Source organism: Python bivittatus, unplaced genomic scaffold (genome assembly GCF_059951505.1).
Source record: "Python bivittatus isolate LINGU-HERP-01145 unplaced genomic scaffold, Pbiv_v1 ctg000850_np1212, whole genome shotgun sequence".
Classification (NCBI taxonomy): Eukaryota; Metazoa; Chordata; class Lepidosauria; order Squamata; family Pythonidae; genus Python; species Python bivittatus.
Genome location: NW_028277112.1, coordinates 55,562,424 through 55,582,858, shown reverse-complemented (window position 1 = coordinate 55,582,858; position 20,435 = coordinate 55,562,424). Strand labels below are relative to the sequence as shown.

At 37.7% G+C, this 20,435-nt stretch overlaps 1 protein-coding gene across 1 annotated transcript; it reads right to left on the bottom strand.

The window, feature by feature from the left end:
• Positions 1–481: 481 nt before the first annotated feature.
• Positions 482–1,294, bottom strand: LOC112541621 (tetraspanin-3-like). The gene has a single exon (XM_025171888.1). The coding sequence runs from the start codon at positions 1,292–1,294 to the stop codon at positions 482–484; it is 813 nt and encodes a 270-aa protein (XP_025027656.1).
• Positions 1,295–20,435: the final 19,141 nt, after the last annotated feature.

Here is a 20,435-nt window from a genome sequence, read left to right as displayed (position 1 = left end):
TTTTTCCTTCTACCTCTCCCTCCCCTTGCCTTTTTTCTTTTGAAGTGTATGATCTACTCCATGCTCTTGCAAAGAGTAATTAGCTATTCTGTCTTTTCCTTTTCTTCAGACCTCAGCTTGCTTGAGAGGTCTTTCTGAAGTTAAATTCCTGCCACCAAATTAGCTGTTCTAGTGCTTCCTGAACAGCTCAACCAGTGAAATATCAGACTTCATTGCCTCATATACAATATAATAAAGGCTAAAGCAGGTTTTTCCAGTATCTGCAATTGTTTAATTTTACTGTAAGTCTACATTGTTTGTTTTTTAAAAAAATGTATCTAAGCACACCAATCTGATCTCTGTACACAAAGGAATTTGTATTCTCTCATACAGCAAGTATGACCAGAGGACACATTTTACATAACCTATTAAGTTTTAAGAAGAATCTGTAAAACCACATGAAATACCAAAAGCATGCAGAAAGCATGGCCAATTTTGCAGTTTATGAAAAAGCAGAAGAATCCAGAATGTGGAAGTCTTGGAAGAGGGGTGCCTTCATCAGCACTCCATTGCTGATAGCAGCTAACATTTCCAGGCAAATGGCGACCACACAACACCAAGCCATGTAGTATGTGATAAAATGCAGCCTTTTTTCTAGTTTCATAAGGCAGCCTTCCTTGAAGAGTTTCTCTGACTGGTTTAGATCACCGCTGCAGTCCAAGTAAGTCTCTTTACAGCAGCTTTCTGGGACAAAGACACGTCCACTTTGGAGATACTTCGGGAGCGCTCCTATCCAATCAGTGTAATTGTAGATCCCGCAACACTTCAGTTGCTTGTGGATGGAATCAACAATCTCAGTGCTGCAATGACTGCGAAAACTCCAGTTGTATTGGTGAAAAAACTGACCCAGGCTGCTTTTCAACTGGTAGCCTGCTTTGGCAGAGTAGACTTGGGTCATAGCAGCCGAGGAGGCTTCCAGGCAGAACAGGACCAGCAGCAAATACATTAGAGTCCCTTGATGATAACGAGAATTTCTCACAGGGATGTACATTGCCAATGACCCAGCTGGGAAAAGGAAACCAGCAGCCAGGATAGCCAGCCAGCCTGGCAGAAGGAAAAACTGATTTGGAAAGAAAGCTTGATAGCTTTTGTAGGTAAGGATCACAAACATTCCTCCAAATAGCAACGGCAGAGAAGCTCCCCAAAGAAAGAAACCAATGAAGGTCAGAACAATTTTAGCTAAAGCTCTGCCCCAGGACTCAGTGGTACATAGCAAAGAAGGGTTGAAATTGGGATTAAACCCAATCCCTCTCATGTTAAGATATTTCATCATACTCCTATATATATTCTTTTTTTCTTTCTTCCTATCTCTCTCCCTCCTTCCAGAAATGCCTCCATCTGTAGGCAGGTGCAGATGATATCCAAGCTTTATACCCAGTTTCTTTCTAATTAGAGAGTATCAGTCTCTGTTCTTTATAGCTTGGCGTTGAAAGTGCAGTCCTCATCCTGCAAAGCTTATGAGCCAGTGCTAATTACAGAAACTGGGTTCACACACTGCACTAAACATGGTTCACTTAGTCATAGTTTGTGGAATACATCACAGTTCTATGCATTTATAAACCATGTTAGATGGATTTACAAGGCAGCCTTCATTTCTGGTTTCTCATTTTTAATCCCCTTGTCTTTCACTTAAGAGGTGAATTAAAGGGGAATAAACAGCTTGGCACATAGTTGAACTGCACCAGCAAGAAGCCTAAGAATCCCAGGATATTTAACTGAAGATAAAACACATGCTGTGGTTATTACCCTTTTGTTTTCAGGACACAACAAGGAACAACAAAATGAAAGTTGGATTTATTTGACAGTTGTTTATTAGATATACTTGCAATTTTGGGTGAGCAGGTCTTATCCTGAAAAATGCAGAATGTGTGACACATCACTGTGAAAGCAGATTACCAAATGTTCTATAACTAGCTTGCTTGTACAACTGTCAGTGGATTAAACCAACCAACCAAACCTGCCTACTCTGCTCTTATACCTCGAACAGAAGCTCACTGTGCACATCTCAGCAGGTGAGGATTATCACAGGGTGTATTTGCAAAACACATTGAATCACAGAGTAGTAACCACACTAGCCTAGAATGTTTTATGACCCTAGCCCATATGATCAGTTTATAGTTCAGCCTGTTGCAAAAATCCAGAAAATTAAATTACTTCAGTAAATTATGGTTAACTTTGTTATGAATTCTGAGAAGGGTTAAGATTGTGCAATTTTAAGACAGGATCTCAGCCTACAGGCTGGAATGAGTTAGTCTACAGCTCAGAAGGTTATATAACACCAACCAAATTGCATTATTTACTTTCTGGGTTTATATGCCATCTTCCTGTTAGAATACTCATGGTGACTTGTAATTTAAAATGATATGTACACTAAAAATATAAAATCCCATAATAAATACTAGAAAAATAAATATGAATAATAAAAATATAAACTAAAGATTGTTTCAACCAAATTTAAGTGGCATTTAATGGGTGGAGTAGTTCATTAATTCAATAAGTACATATCTGAATTTTCTACACGAAGGTAAACTTTTAGGCTTTAATAGCAAAATCTCATCCTCTGTTGTAGTCTCACGTAGTTATTTAAACTGCAATTCTACAACTTCTATCCAAAAGTACACACTACTGAACTGAAATATACTTTTAAAAAAAGTAACATGAATAGGATTGAACTTCCTAGGGCTGCCCTAGATGTCAGCTGCAAAATGGAATCTTTGTTGCCCTCTAGTGGCCATCTCAGTTTTTCCAGCCCAGATCTGGTAACTCTTCCTCCCTTCTTCTCTGTTTTACAATTGCTTCTACATATTTGATATTCTAAAACAAACCAACCAAAATCCTGGTAAAATGGGAAATCTGAACATATGCAGTTTTGCACTCAAGATCCTGGCAGTGTCATGGTTATAGGAATAAAATAGTTTCTGTAAAGCTCTTTCTTGAGCATAAGCCTCACTGTTGTAATTTTCTTTTTCAAGAAGGTAAATTAAAAGTAACAATAAGAAGTGGCAACTCTACCACTTCTTCACTATAAAATGTTTTGAAATATAAATATCTGTATGGTCATATTGAATTCCTTGGAACCACAGTGCCCTGAACTTGAGCCTTAAGACCTTTCTCTAGTTGTAGCACTGATTAGATTTCCTTGGAAAGAAGCATATACAGTGGTACCTCGGGATACAAACTTAATGCGTTCCGTGACTCTGGGCGTATCCCGAGTTGGTCGTAACCCTACGCAAATTTCCCCACAGGGTTCAATGTAAATCCGGTTAATCCGTTCCGCCCTCTGAATTTGGTTGCACCCCGAAGCAAATTTTCCCATAAGGTTCAATGTAATTACCGTTAATCCATTCTGGTGTCTGCGGACCACGTGTCAGGGCCGGGAGAACGGTCAGGCGCCGGGCGGCGCGGTGGGAAAAAGGCCGGGCGCTGCGCGGCGCGGCGGGAGAACGGCTGGGCGCGGCGCAGCGCGGCACAGCAGGGCGGGAGAACGGCCGGGCGCGGCGCGGTGCAGCGGGGCGGGAGAACGGCCGGGTGCGGCGCGGCAGGAGAACGGCCAGGCGCCACATGTCAGGGGCGGAAAAATGGCCGCGAACCACGTGTTGGGGCGGAAAAATGACCGTACCCCGAGGCGGAGTTCGCACATCGAGGTAAATTTTTGCAGCCGAAGCTGGTCGTAACCTGAAAAGTTCGTTAGTAGAGGCGTTCGTATCCCGAGGTACCACTGTACTGTATGAAACTTCCCTATTCTTTTGGTTTGCCTTGTAGTTTCTGATTTTAATTTATCCCATGGTTTTGACTTGGATTTGGGTCCCCCCGCCCTCTTTTTTTTCTTTTTTTAAACCAATCTCAGGTGTCTCAGGAAGAGAACAGGCACAGGAGAGAAGGACTATATCTCTAGCATTGCTCTTCACGTCTCAACCTTCTTGTGATGGTAGGGAAGGTATATATTAAGGAGAAGAGTCCTTATATTTTCTTTCACTGATACTGTGAAACAGAAGAACTAAGCCTTGAGGCAGAAAGAGATACAAAAAGAGCCCCAAGTTTTCTCTTTGTACTACACACTCTGTGGGGAAATAGTAGTATTGCACCTTTCTATCTTCCCCCTTTCTCTCTGCTCATAAAACTTAATGAGATATTAACGTTTGAGTTACAGCTCTCTCTATAGTTTATTCTATATGCTTTAAAAGGTGTTTGATGGCTAAGACAGCCTCCAGAGACATTTTACGGCCCCTCACAGCTATTCCAGCGTGGGCTCTGCTGTTTTCTCTTTCTGAAGAGCACAGGATAATTTTGGCAAGTTATCAAGGTGCCTGTCTTTCTAAATATTTCCCTGATACATAATTCACCACTCGGTTCTGACTCTTTGCACCTTGTAAAAGCAAGAGGTGTGGAGGGGGGAGGGGAAGGGAATATACCACTGAAATATTGTGCTTTTTCACTGAAAGAGTGAGAAGATAAGAATCCTGAACCACTAGAACCCACTTCTTCTGGCGATCACAGAACTGGTAGAATTCTGCAGAGCCACCTGCATTGAACTATCACTGTTTTCTTCACTCCTCTGTAACACATCATTGCCCTCATCTTGTTGCCAAGTTCTCCTCTTTTAAAGATGCTTCATTAAAATTGTACTACTGTACTGCAAGTTCCTGGACGGCCATTCTTTAGGGCAGGGATGCTGAACTGCTGGTGCTGCTGACTTCAACCCCTGTAATCCATAATTGCTGGCCATTTTGGTTGGTACTGATAGGAACACACATCCAGCAGTCTTTGGAAGACCAACTTTATCCCAGCTTTGGAGGAAGGAGCACAGTATAACGGCTATGCTCTGCATGTTTTGAATGCAGAAGATCTTAAGATCAACTTTTGGATCTGGTAGCAAGGATTTGGTAACAGATGACATGTTTCAAATGTACCTGAGACTAGGAATAGCAAGTCCTTGTCAGAATAAATAATACTAGACTAAATGGAAAAATGGTTGGATTGAATATGTAGCAGCTTTCTGTTCCAGTGGTCAGTTTCATCCAAAGATCACTACAACCTAAATTTCAGAGTAGGCAAGCACTGGAAATGCAGCTCCACTAGTGGTATTACAAAGAAAGAGGGTAAGCAAGGGATTTCCTCTTTGTTTCTCTTCTCTCTGCTCTGCTTTTTCCTAATGATATTAGGCTCTCCCTTCATCTGCTTCCTAAGGAAAAGGAGTATTTTCTTCTCCCTCTCTCCCATTTATAGATATTTTTGTACTTCTTTTGGTTAATTGTCTGCATTTTGTTGTATTTATATTGTTGTGAGCCGCCCAGAATTGGTTGGAGATGGGTGGCATCCAAATCAAATCAAATCATATAACAAATAAATAAAATGGCCACCCACCTAACCAATGAAACTCTAGGAGCATAATGAGGCCACAAAGCTCAGAGAGGCAAGATTTTATTGGAATGTGTTAACTTCCGTAATAAACTTCACTTGTCCTTTTGGACTATAAGCATCTTTCTGTAGATACTCTACATGGGCTTGGTTCTGCTTACACAGATATGCACTGATAAATATAGGCCCTAATAAATGAACTGGAGGGTTCTAACCAACATTACCATAACATTTTTACTACACTGAGTGAATGAATCTTTAGTGCATGTATAAATAAATAGATTCATGTTTACAGCAAGGGCATTCCATCAGGCAGTGAGAAAGAAAAGAGAAGTAGGGTCATGTCAGTCCTATGGAGAAGTCAACTACATCCAGTTCCTCCCTCTATGAACTGTCACTTGGGAACAAATGTTCCATCAGGTTGAATTAAGAAAAGAAAGGAAGCAATGGGAAGCAGAAATGTGCCATCTCTGCTGAGAGTCTCATAAATTTCAGTTCCTTCTTAATTGTAAGAATTAAATTACAGGCTTTTGTATTTAATCAACAGAAAAACATAAAAGCATACAACAGTAGTGAAAGACAAAGAAAGAAGAAAGCAACACAACAACATCTATGGAGATGGGAATAATGCTTTATTAAAACATCTTTTTGCTATATGCTCAAGTTATCATGGTCTGGAAATAAGTAATTATCATAAGACAAGATTTAATTTTTGGACATCTATATTCTTTTGAACTATCCAACTATTACATGGAAATTGATGGCTGAGCAACAGAAATGTATTCTCCATGCCATCCTTATTGCTAAGAGATGAATTCCTCAATTTTATGGCCCCAATTACTCAGTGGATTGAAGACCTGATATTACTTGTGGTTTGTGATATATAGATGATTACAATGAAATACAGGGATCCTTTATTGAAACTTGTATGCGTGTACACACACACACACACACACAAATTTGTATGAGAACTTACAGGTTGCCTAAAGAGTGAATTAAAGATATTTTACATCAATAAATAAAGTGCCACACATACCATGTCATTTTTATACACAGATGTTTGGAAGTACATATTGGAGACATATATTTTGAACAGCACATTATATGTAATTTGGGTTAACATTTATTATTTCTTAACTAAAAGGACAACATTCCCTTTGGCTTTTAAATCAGAAAGGAGAGAGTAAGCAAATATATTACAGAGCCTTCAGCAATAATACTGATTGTTGATGGTGAAGTGATGCTTGGCATAGGGGTATTATTAACAATTCACTTCTTATATTGTGAACATTTGGAGGACATGAGAACTGTAGAAACAATATGTGATATTGCTACTTTGACTAATATTCCTATCTGCAAATGTAATTATGAATCACATTCTGGTGTTGCAGGAATACGTTCACATTCTCTTTCATTTCAATTTTCAGTTACCTTAATAGCAGTTATGATAACTGAAACAAAGATGGGTACCGTTAACTATGAATTAACAAAACAATATGGCTTGTTTCTCTAAGCTATACTTTTAACAAACCACACTTTATTTGGCTTTAAATATAATGGCTGGGATAACATATTATATTGTGCCATAATGTGCTTTAATGTGATATACAAACACAGCCATTATGGTTTGCAATCCTCAGTTATGAATTAACAATACACTGGAACATTTATTAAAACATGTATTAGTTTGGAAAATCTGTAAATCCAGTCAGTGAAAAACTAGTTTAAAATGGAAGTGAAAATTTCCAATCTTTTTCTTTTGGTCACATTGATGGAGAAAAGAGAATGTGCAATTCAGGTAAATGAAAAATGTAGTCACAGTTCTATACAACTGAATCAAGGAAAGTGATTTCCTCTGGAATGTCCATGTCAGAAGATAGAAGCAGTTGGAATTTATATGATTAACATGTAGGAATTTTAGATTTCTTTTGTACCTCATCTGTCTTCCATTGGTTGCAAGATGGGGCACATAAACTTTCAAAGAAGACCTGATACACATTACACATTAAGCGATGTTTGGTTAACTATGGTTTGTTGAATAATTTCGATTGATTCACACAATTTGTTAAGAAATCAACAAATTTCTTAACAAATTTATAAATTGCAACATCTGAGTTCATACAACAAGCTGACAAACAAGTAATCCATATTCTGGCTTAGTGAAATTTGTGAAGGGAATTGTAGTTCTCATCTCATCATTATTATTGGAAGGATTATATATTGCCATTTTAGTACCAGCTTAGCAAAGGTAATTCATAACCCTTCAGATAATATTAATCATAATAATAGTCTTCAAACAGCCTTGGTTCACATGTAGCTAGATTGTAGATTGTAAGGCAGATCTGGAAAATCCAGATCGTTCTTGGAAAATTACCTACTAACAATAATGAAAAATAAAATACCTGGATCAGGAAAAAAGAGAACAATAGGTTGGGTTGCCTCAATATTTTTCTGCTTATAGTATGCTATGTTATGTGGCTAATATTTATATTACATTAAAGTGTCAAGATCTGGGGTGATTTATTGTTATAAGCCAGGGAACCAGTGTGGTAAAGCAGTTAATAAGGTGGAATAGGAGCAGGGAGTAGCAGGTTCTAGTCTACCTTGAGCTACAAAAGCTTGCTTGGCGCCCTTAACCAACCTGCCTCATAGGACTAGGGAATGTTACTTATGATATATTGAGCTCATAAATGAAAGGCAGGATATAAATCTCGTAAGTCTTTCGCAGAGGGACTTCTTTTGTATGAAGTTAGAATATCAAATATGTATATGGAAAGAAATATTTTGGGGGATAACTCTCTTAGTTATACCTAAGTCTGGCTCTATTACAAAAAGTAGTGGAAAGTTTTACCCTCTATTCTATCTTTGATTTTGTTTTTGAGGGCCCACGAGAGGTAATGTTGATTTTCCTATCATTTTAGTGAGAGGTATTTTAGTCATGCACAAAGATTTTATGGTGCCATCTTATTGTATTAGATTGGGAGGGGGATCCAGGGGAAATATTAAATTAGAATAGTCTCACATTTCTTTTCCTGTGGCAGATCATTTGAACATGATGAATGTTGTCCTGTTTTCTCTAAGATTGTTTCTGCATATGAAGTGATGGCTGAAATTCAAATGCAAATGTAATCATTAATATTGCTTAGATAAAATATTTAGTGATATATTGCTGAAAGCACAATCCTTCACGTTAATAAAACAGCTAGCACATTTCTTTCTTTCTTTTTTTTTGGCAAATTTACTGTTATATCAATTGAAGATAAATAGTGAAATGTTTGATGGGAGACAGAAGGTCAAATAGTCATTATCATAAACTGGATTGGCTTTAGAGCTCCTTTAGCCTTATTTTATTTACAGGAAAGATATTCTAAATGACATCTGGACTGATTCCAGGACAATATTTCTGAACAATACTGGAGAATGCAGTAGGGGCAACCAGTGGGGCATTTGAAAACTATGCATATACCAAATTTAGGTCCTTAGGTAACAAAAAGACCCACTAATTCTTATAAAGAAACAAGTCTCTAGTCCATCATGATGGAGCATCACTAGGTACCATGACGCTTACTCACTTTCAAAGATACCTGGCAATTTCTATAAAGTATAATAGTGTGAATTTCTCAGATGAGAATTCTTTGTTTAGTATTCATTTAAGTTGAAATATCCATTCATAGAAATAAAAAATAGCCAATTATGAGCCGTCCAGAGTCACCCTCTGGGGGAGATGGGCGGCATATAAATTAATTAATTAATTAATTAAATAAATAAATAAATATCCATCATTAGCGATATGATTTGGGCCTCTAAGGGTCTCTTAATTGGAACAGTAATCCTTACGTTGATGTACTGTAGCTTCAGGTGGCATTGGAGTCAGTTCTAACCAGCTACATGGAGCCAATATTTCATGAGGATTTATGTTACAAATAAAATTTGGTTGTGGAGCCAAATCAGAGTAGTGGTAATACAGTCTATCCTCTATTATTATTTGGGAAAGAGAAAGAGAGAAAAAATAGGGTCTAGTAGAAGCAGGTAAGAGGCTGCCTGACATAGCCACAAATAATAAATGAGTTAAACAATTTGTTTCTACTTCTTTACAACTCCTAATAAAAAATGATCTGGCTATGTTCAAATTATGCAAACAAGAGAACAGGTTTGGGTGAGGGGGAAGATGTTACAACTCAATCCTATTTATGAATATTTCCATAATTGCCCAGAACAATATAAAATAGATCACTGCTATGAGGAGCTTAAAATTTACATTTCTTACTCTTGGAGAATTAATGCCAGGAAGGAAATGGAAGTGAAAGAGGAGGATGCAAAGTAACATTAGATAAATGTGAGAAAATATAATTGCATATCCTTAAGTAATTTATTTTTATATAAACAGTGTATAAACTATTAAAATATAGCTTTACAAAAAAAGTGAGGGAAAAATAAAGAAAAGATGATGTCATAATAATGATGGTTTATATAAAGCTTGATGTTTAAGGGAATGCTAGAAAAGATACTACACAGATTTACAATTACTTTAATTGTATTTTCTGTTTTATTTAAAGGAATTTTATTATATTGCTCATTGTTAGTTCCCCAGAGTTATTTATATAAGAATCTCTCTCTCTCTCTCTCTCTCTCTCTCTCTCTATGGCAACACATGGGTTAGATTGCTATATGGATATGAAACATATACAGGACATTCGCTGGGCAATTTGGTATTTTGCATTCATATTTATGGGGGTGTGCCTTCATTTCAATATTGACTCCTGGCAACTGCCTGGACAAGTCCCTGCAGTTTTCTTGGTAAAATTTCAGAAGTGGTTTGCCATTGCCTCCTTCCTAGGGCTGAAAGAGAGTGACTGGCCCAAAGTCACCCCTCTGGCTTCATGCCTAAGGCAGGTCTAGAACTCTTGGTCTTCCGGTTGCTAGCCTGGTGCCTTAAGCACTAGACCAAACTGGCTCTCTGGCATTCACATTGAATCTGTTGGAACTCCTCCTCAATTGTGTATTATTCTTAAGGCATTTCAGGTAGCACAGGCTGCTCATGCTACTCCCTGTTGGCCACACTCCCTTAAATGCATGTCATGGAAGATGATATAACATGATACACTATCTTTCCAAGAAAAATGTTTTTGACTTTTTTTGTTTTTTGAAAATCAATGGAATGGGTTTTTGTTTAAGGTGAACTACTCTCTTTTGGTTTTAAGGGGTGTGAATACAAAACAAAACATTATTTTGTTTTATGTATATTGGACACCTAGAGAATATTTAATAAGCACTGGTTGTCATCCCTCTACTGTTGGAGATGAAATCCAGCAACTGGAACATTAATTTATATGAATTAGGCATCTCCTTGTATTGCTGTATTTGGGGCTCAAAGATGATTTAGGGTGCTGCATGTTCAGGATGTGTATGTAATTTTTGGCAATCTCTCCAGTATCTGAAATATATCAAAGCAAAAGAAAACATGAATTCTGTGCTAGGGGGATGGCCAGAAAAATTATTATACAGTATTGGAAGAACCATGGATGTCTGCAGGGTATGATATAAGAAGTCAAGATGGTGGCCACAACAGTGTGATCAAAGGTCCATCCATTTTTTATGCGCATTGCACTGTCATGGCCACCATTTTGATTTTTTTTCTCACATCCCTTGGATACCCCTGAAAAGGACAACCGTACAGTAATGAACACCCAGTTTGCAGCAGTGGATTGCTGATGTTTGTCATTGTTAACAGTTCAATGAGATTTTTTTTGTTTCTGATAAAGAAGCAAGGAGAATAACTTTTTGGAATTGTTGAATACATGATTCAATTTCCAGGCATTTTTTCTTTTCTAAATTTAATATAATATTGTTGTGATCACTATTAGTATTATATTGTTTCTTTGTATATTAAAGCATAGCACTTCAAAAAGCAAGAACTTTATAATAGGTGTTCCCAAAATGTTTCCTCCTTTTCATTTCACTCTCTCATCCATTGGAAAAAAAATTGCAGAAAAGTGTCAGGCAATGCAGTCATTCTTATTATAAATTTGTAGCATGAATTAATCAATTTAAAAGGCCTCCATTAAAAAAAAAACTCATTTACTCAAGAATAATCTGCAAAAAAAGAGGCAAATGGAAAGAAACATTGAGTATATACCATGACGGTTACTTCCTGTTTCATGTGAAGAAGATATCCAGGGAGGCAGGAACCTTATGACCAAGATCTGGCTTTAATTATTAATTTCTGCTAGCTTCTTTCATGGCAAATCTTAAATTAATACAACTATGGAGGAGCTCATAATCACCAAGGAGAAAGCAGGAAGAAAGCAGGAAGGCAAATGAGCAAAAACTCCCACTGGGATTATGGCACAAGCCTGATAATGCATTAAGGATACTTTTCCTCCTTACTGTATGGGAATGGATGCTTCCTTCATACCAAGTAAAAAGTAACTTTTATAGTGAGTCTCCAAAATTTCTTTCCCAGATTGGTGTGAAGGAGGCACTTTCCCAATGGGTTGTACAGAAGCCAGTGACTGATAGAGTGGGTTATAAACATGAGTAATTAGTTCCAGTTGAAGCCCAAGACCAAAATATTTTATTTTATTTTGAGCCAAATGAAATTTAATGAGGAGAAACCACCTGCTCTAAACTCTTTTTCCAAAGTCTGCCCCAAGAGAGGGATATGCATCGATCTTGTATGCCTGATAAAAGATAAAAGATAAAAGAGAGGGAAAAAAGAGGAAGATGATGTCCAAATGGCTGTCTGATGTATTTCTGAAACTGAAGCATTAGTTGAAATGGTTCAGAAACTGAGGCTGTTCTAGCAGAATGAGCTGCAATCCTCATTGGTTTAGGCAGCATCTGAAATCAAAAATATACAGTTCCTAGAAAAGTTAGAAAAAAGAAGACAATCTTTAATCTATTTTCTTCAACATTTTGGTAAGCTGAATGTATATTTTAGATGCCCTGCATACATTTAGGTTCTTTTTCAAAGAATGAAAAGTTTTAGAAAGAGGGAAGGATGATTGTTCTCTATGAAATGAAAGAAAACAGTTTTTGGGAATGATAGATGTATCTAGTCTTAAGATCACCATCCTTGTTAAATATACATAGATGATTTCTTACTGACAAGCTACCTCAGAGATTTGCCTAGCAGAGCTAATTGCCACCCAAGATAACTTTAAATGTTAACATCCATAAGGAAATTTAAAGTAAAATGCAAACTGAGGCCTCATGAGGGCTTTCAGAACCACAAGGATATGGATACAGTGGTACTTCAGGTCATGAACTTAATTCGTTCCGTGACTCTGGTCACAACCCGAATTGGTCACGACCCAAATCAAATTTTCCCATAAGGTTCAATGTAAATACGGTTAATCCGTTCTGAACCATATATATTTTTTTTTTAAACCACAAAAATATGAAACAAAATACAGTACAGCACAGTATGAAGAGAGAGAATGTTGACCTTGCTCGAGGCGACTTCTGGCGTGGAGGACAGGAAGGTGGGTGGGGAGGCGGTTATTGTTTGGAGGGAGAGTCCCCCTCCCTACAGGAAGCCACGACCACGTGTCACAGCAGGGAAAATGGCCATGGATCCTGTTCGTTACCTGATGCGGAGTTCATGAACGGAAGCAAAATATTGTGAACGGTGCTGTTCGTGACCCGAATTGTTCGTGAACAGAAGCGTTCATGACCCAAGGTACCACTATATATGGAAAAATGGGGGGGGGGCACACTTGCTTAAATTGGTTGATTAGGACAGTTTGATTAAAGGAAATAATCAATGCATCCTTGTGGATGAGGTATATTCCCATTGATTAAAAGAGGGAGTTATAAGACTGCTATTGAAGTTCTCTTAAGACCCAGGAGATCTGTCAACTACAGGCCAATCTCAAACACTACATTTCTGGGAAAGATGATCAAGAAACAGATCACTCAATTATAAGTGAATACTTTATGCTACTGCTATAATAATTAGATTTTTTGTTTTTTTAGGTGGGGGACTCTCTGGGAGTGGAGGCTATTCCCCAAAGCAGAACTCTGAAGTGATACTCATGACCTTATGGAAACTTGAGAAAGTGTCTATGTATTTTGGCAGGTTGGGCATAAATATAGGCTGCTATCAGACCTATGGAGATTAAGGAATCTGATAGGTGGAGAGCTACCTTGATTGTAATGTTTCCAACCTGAATTTGATGTATTTCAAATCCAGGATGAATCTCCAATCCTCCCTTCCACTGTCTCTCTCTTTCTTTGGAACCACAAAAAATATTGAGTTGACTGTTAAGAGTTTTTCTTTTGGTGGGACTAATGCTACTTCTGATTTTGAATCAGATGATTTATGGCTTTTGAAATGAGTTCTTGTTTTATCTTTGTGAGATAAAAGAGGCATCTCAAGGTTTTCTGGCAAACTGTATGCGATAGCCTACACAAATTACAGTATGTTTAATGCCCATTGTTCTGATTTTGAAGCTAACCTAGCTGGAAGAAAGGAAATCTTGCAGATACTTCCTCCCACTGAAAATTCTACCAGATCAAAACTGTCTGGTTTAGAAGATGCCAAAATGAGGCTTAGGATAAAACTTGCTTTTAGGCCAAGGCAACTTGGGAAATCTGAAATCTCTGGGAAGACTGAAGGCTGAGTAAAGAATTCTGTTGGGATGAAAAGAAGAAAAAGAGTATTTAAATGTTGTCTTTTGTGTGTGTGTTGTCTGCATGCCAGTAAATGAACCAGAAGAAACATTTAGTTACTCTGGAAGCAGCAATTGCTCTTGCAGAAAATTCAACTGCATCCAGTGTAGCAACAGTAAAATTACTTATACTTTGTAGTGAAACCATAATTAAGAGGGATGGCATTTAGATTCTTACTGTTTAATAAGTCCTTCACTGAAAGCAGTGGAGCTCAGAAAAAAAGCAGCAGCAGCATTTAAAGCTAAAAAAGATTTTTCATAGATTCTGAATATTGGCTGTTTCTCCCTTGCAACACTCAGAAAGTATAACCACAGGTATTAAAGGAAAAGGGTATTTTCTTGGATCATGTGTTGACCATGGAAAAACTGAGACTTCTCTGAGATTAGGCAGACCTGGTACTAAAGTTTTTGTTTGCTTTCCTTGGAGATCCAGGAAAGCTATTGCCTTAAACAAAAGCAGGATTAAATCTTTAGAGATGATGCAGTTTCTGGAATGAAGGTCCTCAAATGCATTGTAATTGAACATTCTCTTTCAGAATCATTATTTGAATGCAAAATTGGGAAAAAATTAGGCTGAGTTTAGAAGGAGTTTGATGATTCTTCATTCAGACCTTCAGAGAGTCTTACAATCATGGAAAGGTGAAGATTGCCAGTCTTAGAAGAAGTAGTATCTGACTTTTTATTGTGTTTTGGGAAAGGAAAGATCAGCACCAAATGCCCTGCAGAGTCTATGTTATGCTGAACCATGCAGCAGGTGACCTACCTCCCCTCGCCCTCAATGGTTTAAAAGGGCAGCCAGACTTGGCATGATACCAAATAATGGAATCAGCTTCAGTGAAGTGATTCAGTTGAAACTCTGTAGAAGGGAAGCCCTTGCACGGCCGTATTAAAAATGGATTAAAATTACTTGCATTTATCCCAGTGATCAAACAAGAAATAGCAGCCACTATTATTATTACCAACAGCCAGTCTGGCGTAGTGCTTAAGGCATCAGGCTAGAAACCAGGAGACCGTGAGCAATAGTCCTGCCTTAGGCATGGAGCCAGCTGGGTGACCTCGGGCCAGTCACTCTCTCTCAGCCCTGGGAAGGAGGCAATGGCAAACAACTTCTGAACAACCTTGCCAAGAAAACTGCAGAGACTTCTCCAGGCAGTCACCAGGAGTCAATGCTGACTTGAAGGCATCCATCCATCTATCCATCTATCCTGGATGTGAAATGGTATTGGTAAGAAACCCACATGGCTGTGATCTCTCCTCTGTTTGATTAGGACATTTGGTCTGTCATCTACCTCTCTTGAGTCACAATCACAGCAGGAACTCCTGAATGAAAAACGAATATAAATCAAATCGATAAATAAATAGGAGCCCACAGGGATGATCACATTCCTTTCAAATGAGCTTCCACAGCAGCTTTGCTCTGTGTTTTCTCCAGTGAGATCTGCAAGAGTTGCTGAGGCATTTATTGGACTGGATTAGATGCCCCATAAAATCCTTTCCAGTTTTTGTCCCCGAGCCCTGCCACACAGCTTTCCAGCAGGGCCAGAAGCGGAGCCTTTGGACTTCTGCCTCTTAGAGGGTTGCATTATTTTAATATGAAGTTTTCCTGTTACTTTACTCAGCACTCATGCACAGAGCAGATTAGTACAGAGCAGAGAGCCTTTTTTCAAAAGAAGTAAATAAAGAAGTAACTCAGGTAAGAATGAAGGAAACCTGTTAATAAGTATAACAGACAATTCAGCCACAAAAAGGAACAGAAATAGAACATTTGGGAAAGAAAGGGCTGAGAATCTGGAGCCAGGAAAAAAAACTTGGTCACTTGCTCCCTGCCTTCCTGAGTGATGGTGAAATCAACCCCTTGGGTGAATGGTCCTTCATTCCAAACTGGTAAAACGTTTCTTGCTTTGCGGGAATTAGGCCAACCCCTTCTGAAAGGTCAGAAACTGGGCTGGAAGAGACTATCTGCAGGGGCCTGCAGAACTGTAAATTTGCAGCAAAGGTAGGTGGCAAGTAGGTTTAGGCTTTTATATTTCTCAGTATTATTTTCATTGTGACTGTAAATCTATTATGATGTATATTGATTTTATTTCTGTGTAATTTTAACTGCTCTTTGCATTTGTTATGTTTTGCAGTGGTTGGACTGTGCCTGGATGTGGGAGTGCATTTCAATACAATTTTTGCTGCTTTGTATTAACTAGGCCCAGCCACGCTTAGCCTCCAAGACCAGACAAGGTGTTGGCAAAAGCCTTACTTCTCTTCTAATGTTCTTGCTTCCTCCCCTTTCCCCAGAGATTCCGTTTTTAAGTGGCCAGTGAGAGCAGGAAAGAGTTGTGTGATTGATAGCACGGGTTATATAGGCAGATAAGTAATTTGGAATAAGAGAATAAAGTTTAAGAGGCAGATAGAACTGAAAGCAGCAATGCTAAAATGCAGGGGTTAAAAATAGTATGAAGGCTTTTGACCTTGAGAAATCCATGAAAATGTTTTCCCCTATTTTCCACAACAATATTTCAGAATATCACTTCTACATTTTTTTTCATCTGTGTAGTCACAGAAAATGTGAACTGTAACAGGATTTAACTCCCTAAAGTGCAGGTAGGTGTGAGACCAACAGGCACAGAGATATTTTAATTGTGAAGATAATATACCACTTTGCCTTTAGCAGAAAAGTAGACAGCACTGCATAAATATTAGCAAAGGGTTCCAACCACAGATGGTCTGCCTTGTTGCTTCAGGAAGAAATAGGGAGTTTGAGTTTCCAGGAAAGGCATGTCAAACAAAACTTACAACTGAAAAGGGAATCTAGTTGAGGATGTGTTTCTTTTATTCACCAAACTTACTGCTCAATTTGTAAAGCTTGTCTTAGGGATTTAGGCCCTAACTCCCATAGAAAGGAATGAGGATTAAAATCACTAATTGGCTGATTTGCTGTTTCAGGAAGGATCAACACATATTCAGGCAGAAATGTGAGATCAACACTGCAATGTTATTCACACTTACATGGGAATAAATTGTATTTAATTTAATGGAGTTTATGTTTAGTAGATATGTCATATATAAGATTATCCTGGTGACTGAACCCCTATGAACTCTTAAGTGCAAGGCCCCCTGTACATAGCATGACTTACTTTTTTCTTTTTATATAAATTTTATTAAAAGTTTTAAAGAAAATATAAAAACTAAAACTAAAACTAATACAGAATAAAGAAAACAAAGAAAGAATAAGAGAAAGAAAAAGGAAAAAAACAACAGTGCAGAAAGAAAGAATAAAAGGAAATAGAAGAAGCTTCCAAATTCCTTTGCAGCAAATATAAATGTGATTACAAAATTATCTCTTCCTCTGTGATTACAAAAATAGCTCACTTTCTTCTATTATCCAGGTTTTTTTTCCTAATCATTAAAACCACAAGTCATAAGTGCATTTTTTTTTCATTTCATGCAAAAAGTCCATAAAGGGTTTCCAGTCAGCCATAAATGTAAATATTGTCTTTACTCTGATCAAGGACATTAATTTAGCCATCTCTGCAAGTTCCATCATCTTCACCAACCATTCCTCCATTGTGGGTAGTGTTGAATCTTTCCACTTTTGAGCATATAATAGTCTCGCTGCAGTAGTCATATATAAAAACAAAGTTCTATGACTTTTTTCTAGTTGCCTGTCCATTAGTCCCAAAAGAAAAGTATCTTGTTTCAGTTTTACTTTAACCTTTAAAACCTTCTGAATTAATGTATGTATTTGTATCTAAATTTTTTTGACTTTTTTATATGCCCACCAAAAATGATAAAATGTCCCTTCATGTTGTTTACATTTCCAGCAAAGATTTGAAGTACCTTTATACATTCTAAACAATTTACCTGGTGACAAATACCAATGATACATCATTTTATAAAAATTCTCTTTGAGTCTAAAACGTAATGTACATTTCAGTCTTTTCAACCGCATATTTTCCCATTGATCCATTTGTATATTATAGCCAACATTTTTAGCCCATTTTATCATACAGACTTGTTCTTCTTTAGTCTCATATTTCAGCAAAAGTTTATACATTTTAGCAATAACATGTTCAACATTGGTTGTTGTTGTTCAGTCGTAAAGTCGTGTCTGACTCTTCGTGACCCCATGAACCATATCGCTCCAGGCCTTCCTGTCCTTCACTGCCTCCCTGAGTTTGCTCAGTTTCATGCTCATTGCTTCAGTGATGCTATCTAACCATCTCATCCTCTGCCGTCCTCTTCTCCTTTTGCCTTCAATCTTTCCCAGCATCAGGGTCTTTTCCAAAGAGTCCTCTCTTCTCATTAGGTGACCAAAGTATCTGAGCTTGAGCTTCATTATCAATCCTTCCAATGAGCAGTCAGGGTTGATTTCCTGTAAGATAGACTGGTTTGACCTCCTAGCAGTCCAGGGGACTCTTAAGAGTCTTCTCCAGCACCCCAGTTCAAAGGCATCAATTCTTTGGCGCTCAGCCTTCCTTATGGTCCAGCTCACACAGCCATACATTATTACTGGAAAAACCATAGCTTTGATTATGTGGATCTTTGTCGGCAAGGTGACGTCGGCAAGGTTTTTAATATGCTATCTAGGTTTGCCATAGCTTTCCTCCCAAGGAGCAAGCGTCTTTTAATTTCATGGCTTCAGTCTCTGTCTGCGGTGATCTTGGAGCCCAAATAAATGAAGTCTGTTACTGCTTCCATTTCTACCCCTTCTATTTGCCAGGAATTGAGGGCTCCAGATGCCATGATCTTAGTTTTTTTAATGTTGAGTTTCAAGCCAGCTTTCGCACTCTTCTCTTTCATCCTCATCAAGAGGCTCTTTAGTTCTTCTTTGCTTTCTGCCATTAGGGTGGTATCATCTGCATATCTGAGGTTGTTGATGTTTCTCCCTGCAATCTTCATTCTGGCTTGTGATTCTTCCAGCCTGGCATTTCTCATGATGTACTCTGCATATAGGTTAAATAAGCAGGGTGACAGTATACAGCCTTGTCGTACTCCTTTCCCTATTTTGAACCAATTGGTTGTTCCATGACCGGATCTAACTGTTGCTTCTTGGCCCACATACAGATTTCTCAGGAGACAGGTAAGATGGTCCAGTACCCCCATCTCTTTAAGAATTTGCCACAGTTTGTTGTGATCCACACAATCGAAGGCTTTTGCATAGTCAATGAAGCAGAAGTAGATGTTTTTCTGGAACTCTCCTGCTTTCTCCATGATCCAGCAAATGTTGGCAATTTGATCTCTAGTTCCTCTGCCTCTTCGAAACCCAGCTTGTACATCCGGTAGTTCTCGGTTCACATACTGCTGAAGCCTAGCTTGTAGGATTTTGAGCATAACCTTGCTAGCATGTGAAATGATCATCATTGGTACATAATTCTATTTCAAACTCAGTCTTATTTTCTTCAAAACTATAAAAACTTTTATCCACTTTAAACCTTTCTGATAATTGTACATAAGAAAACCATTGACAAGTATATCCTTCTGTTGTCAAACCTCCTCTTGATTTCATTTTACAATCCCCTTGAGAAAATTTTAGTACATCGTAAGTTAACTATCTATGTTTACTTATCATTTCTTGTCTATAAAATGCTTCTTGTGCTGATAACCACAGAAGGGTTTCTGGGCACAACCTAAATTTACATTTATTCCATACTCTAAGAATAGTCCACCTGACATGATTTTTGAAATCTACATTAACCTTAGCTTTGTCATACCATAGATATTCATGCCACCCAAATCTCAAATTAGGTCCTTCTAACTCCAATAGCCTTCTATTTCTTAACAACACCCACTCTTTCATCCAAGCTAAACAACAGGCAGCAAAGTATAATTTCAAATCTGGTAGACCCAATCCTCCTCTTTCCTTTGCAGCTTGTATATTTAACTTGTGATTTTTTTCTCCTGCCATACAAATTTAAATATGTCATTCTGCCATTGTTTAAATGGTACATCAGTTGTCAAAACAGCTATTGCCTGAAACAAAAATAACATTCTAGGTAAAACATTCATCTTAATCACAGAAATTCCTCCCAACAGTGACAATTGTAGTTTGTCTCATCTTGACATATCTTTTTAAACTTCATTCCATGTCTTAACATCGTTATTTTGAAATAACATACAATTCATACTTTTCAGTTATACCCAAGTATTTTACCTTTTTCTCAATCTTAAAACCTGTTTTATTCATCAATTCCATTTGATCTTGTATCGTCATTTTTTTGTTAACATCTTTGTCTTCTGTTTATTAATCTTGAAACCTGATAATGCCCCAAATTCTTTTAATTTACTCATTAAAAGTTCAATTCCCTTTAAAGGATCTTCCAAAACTAAAACTAAGTCAAGTGCAAAAGCTCTTAACTCATATAATTCTTTTTTAAT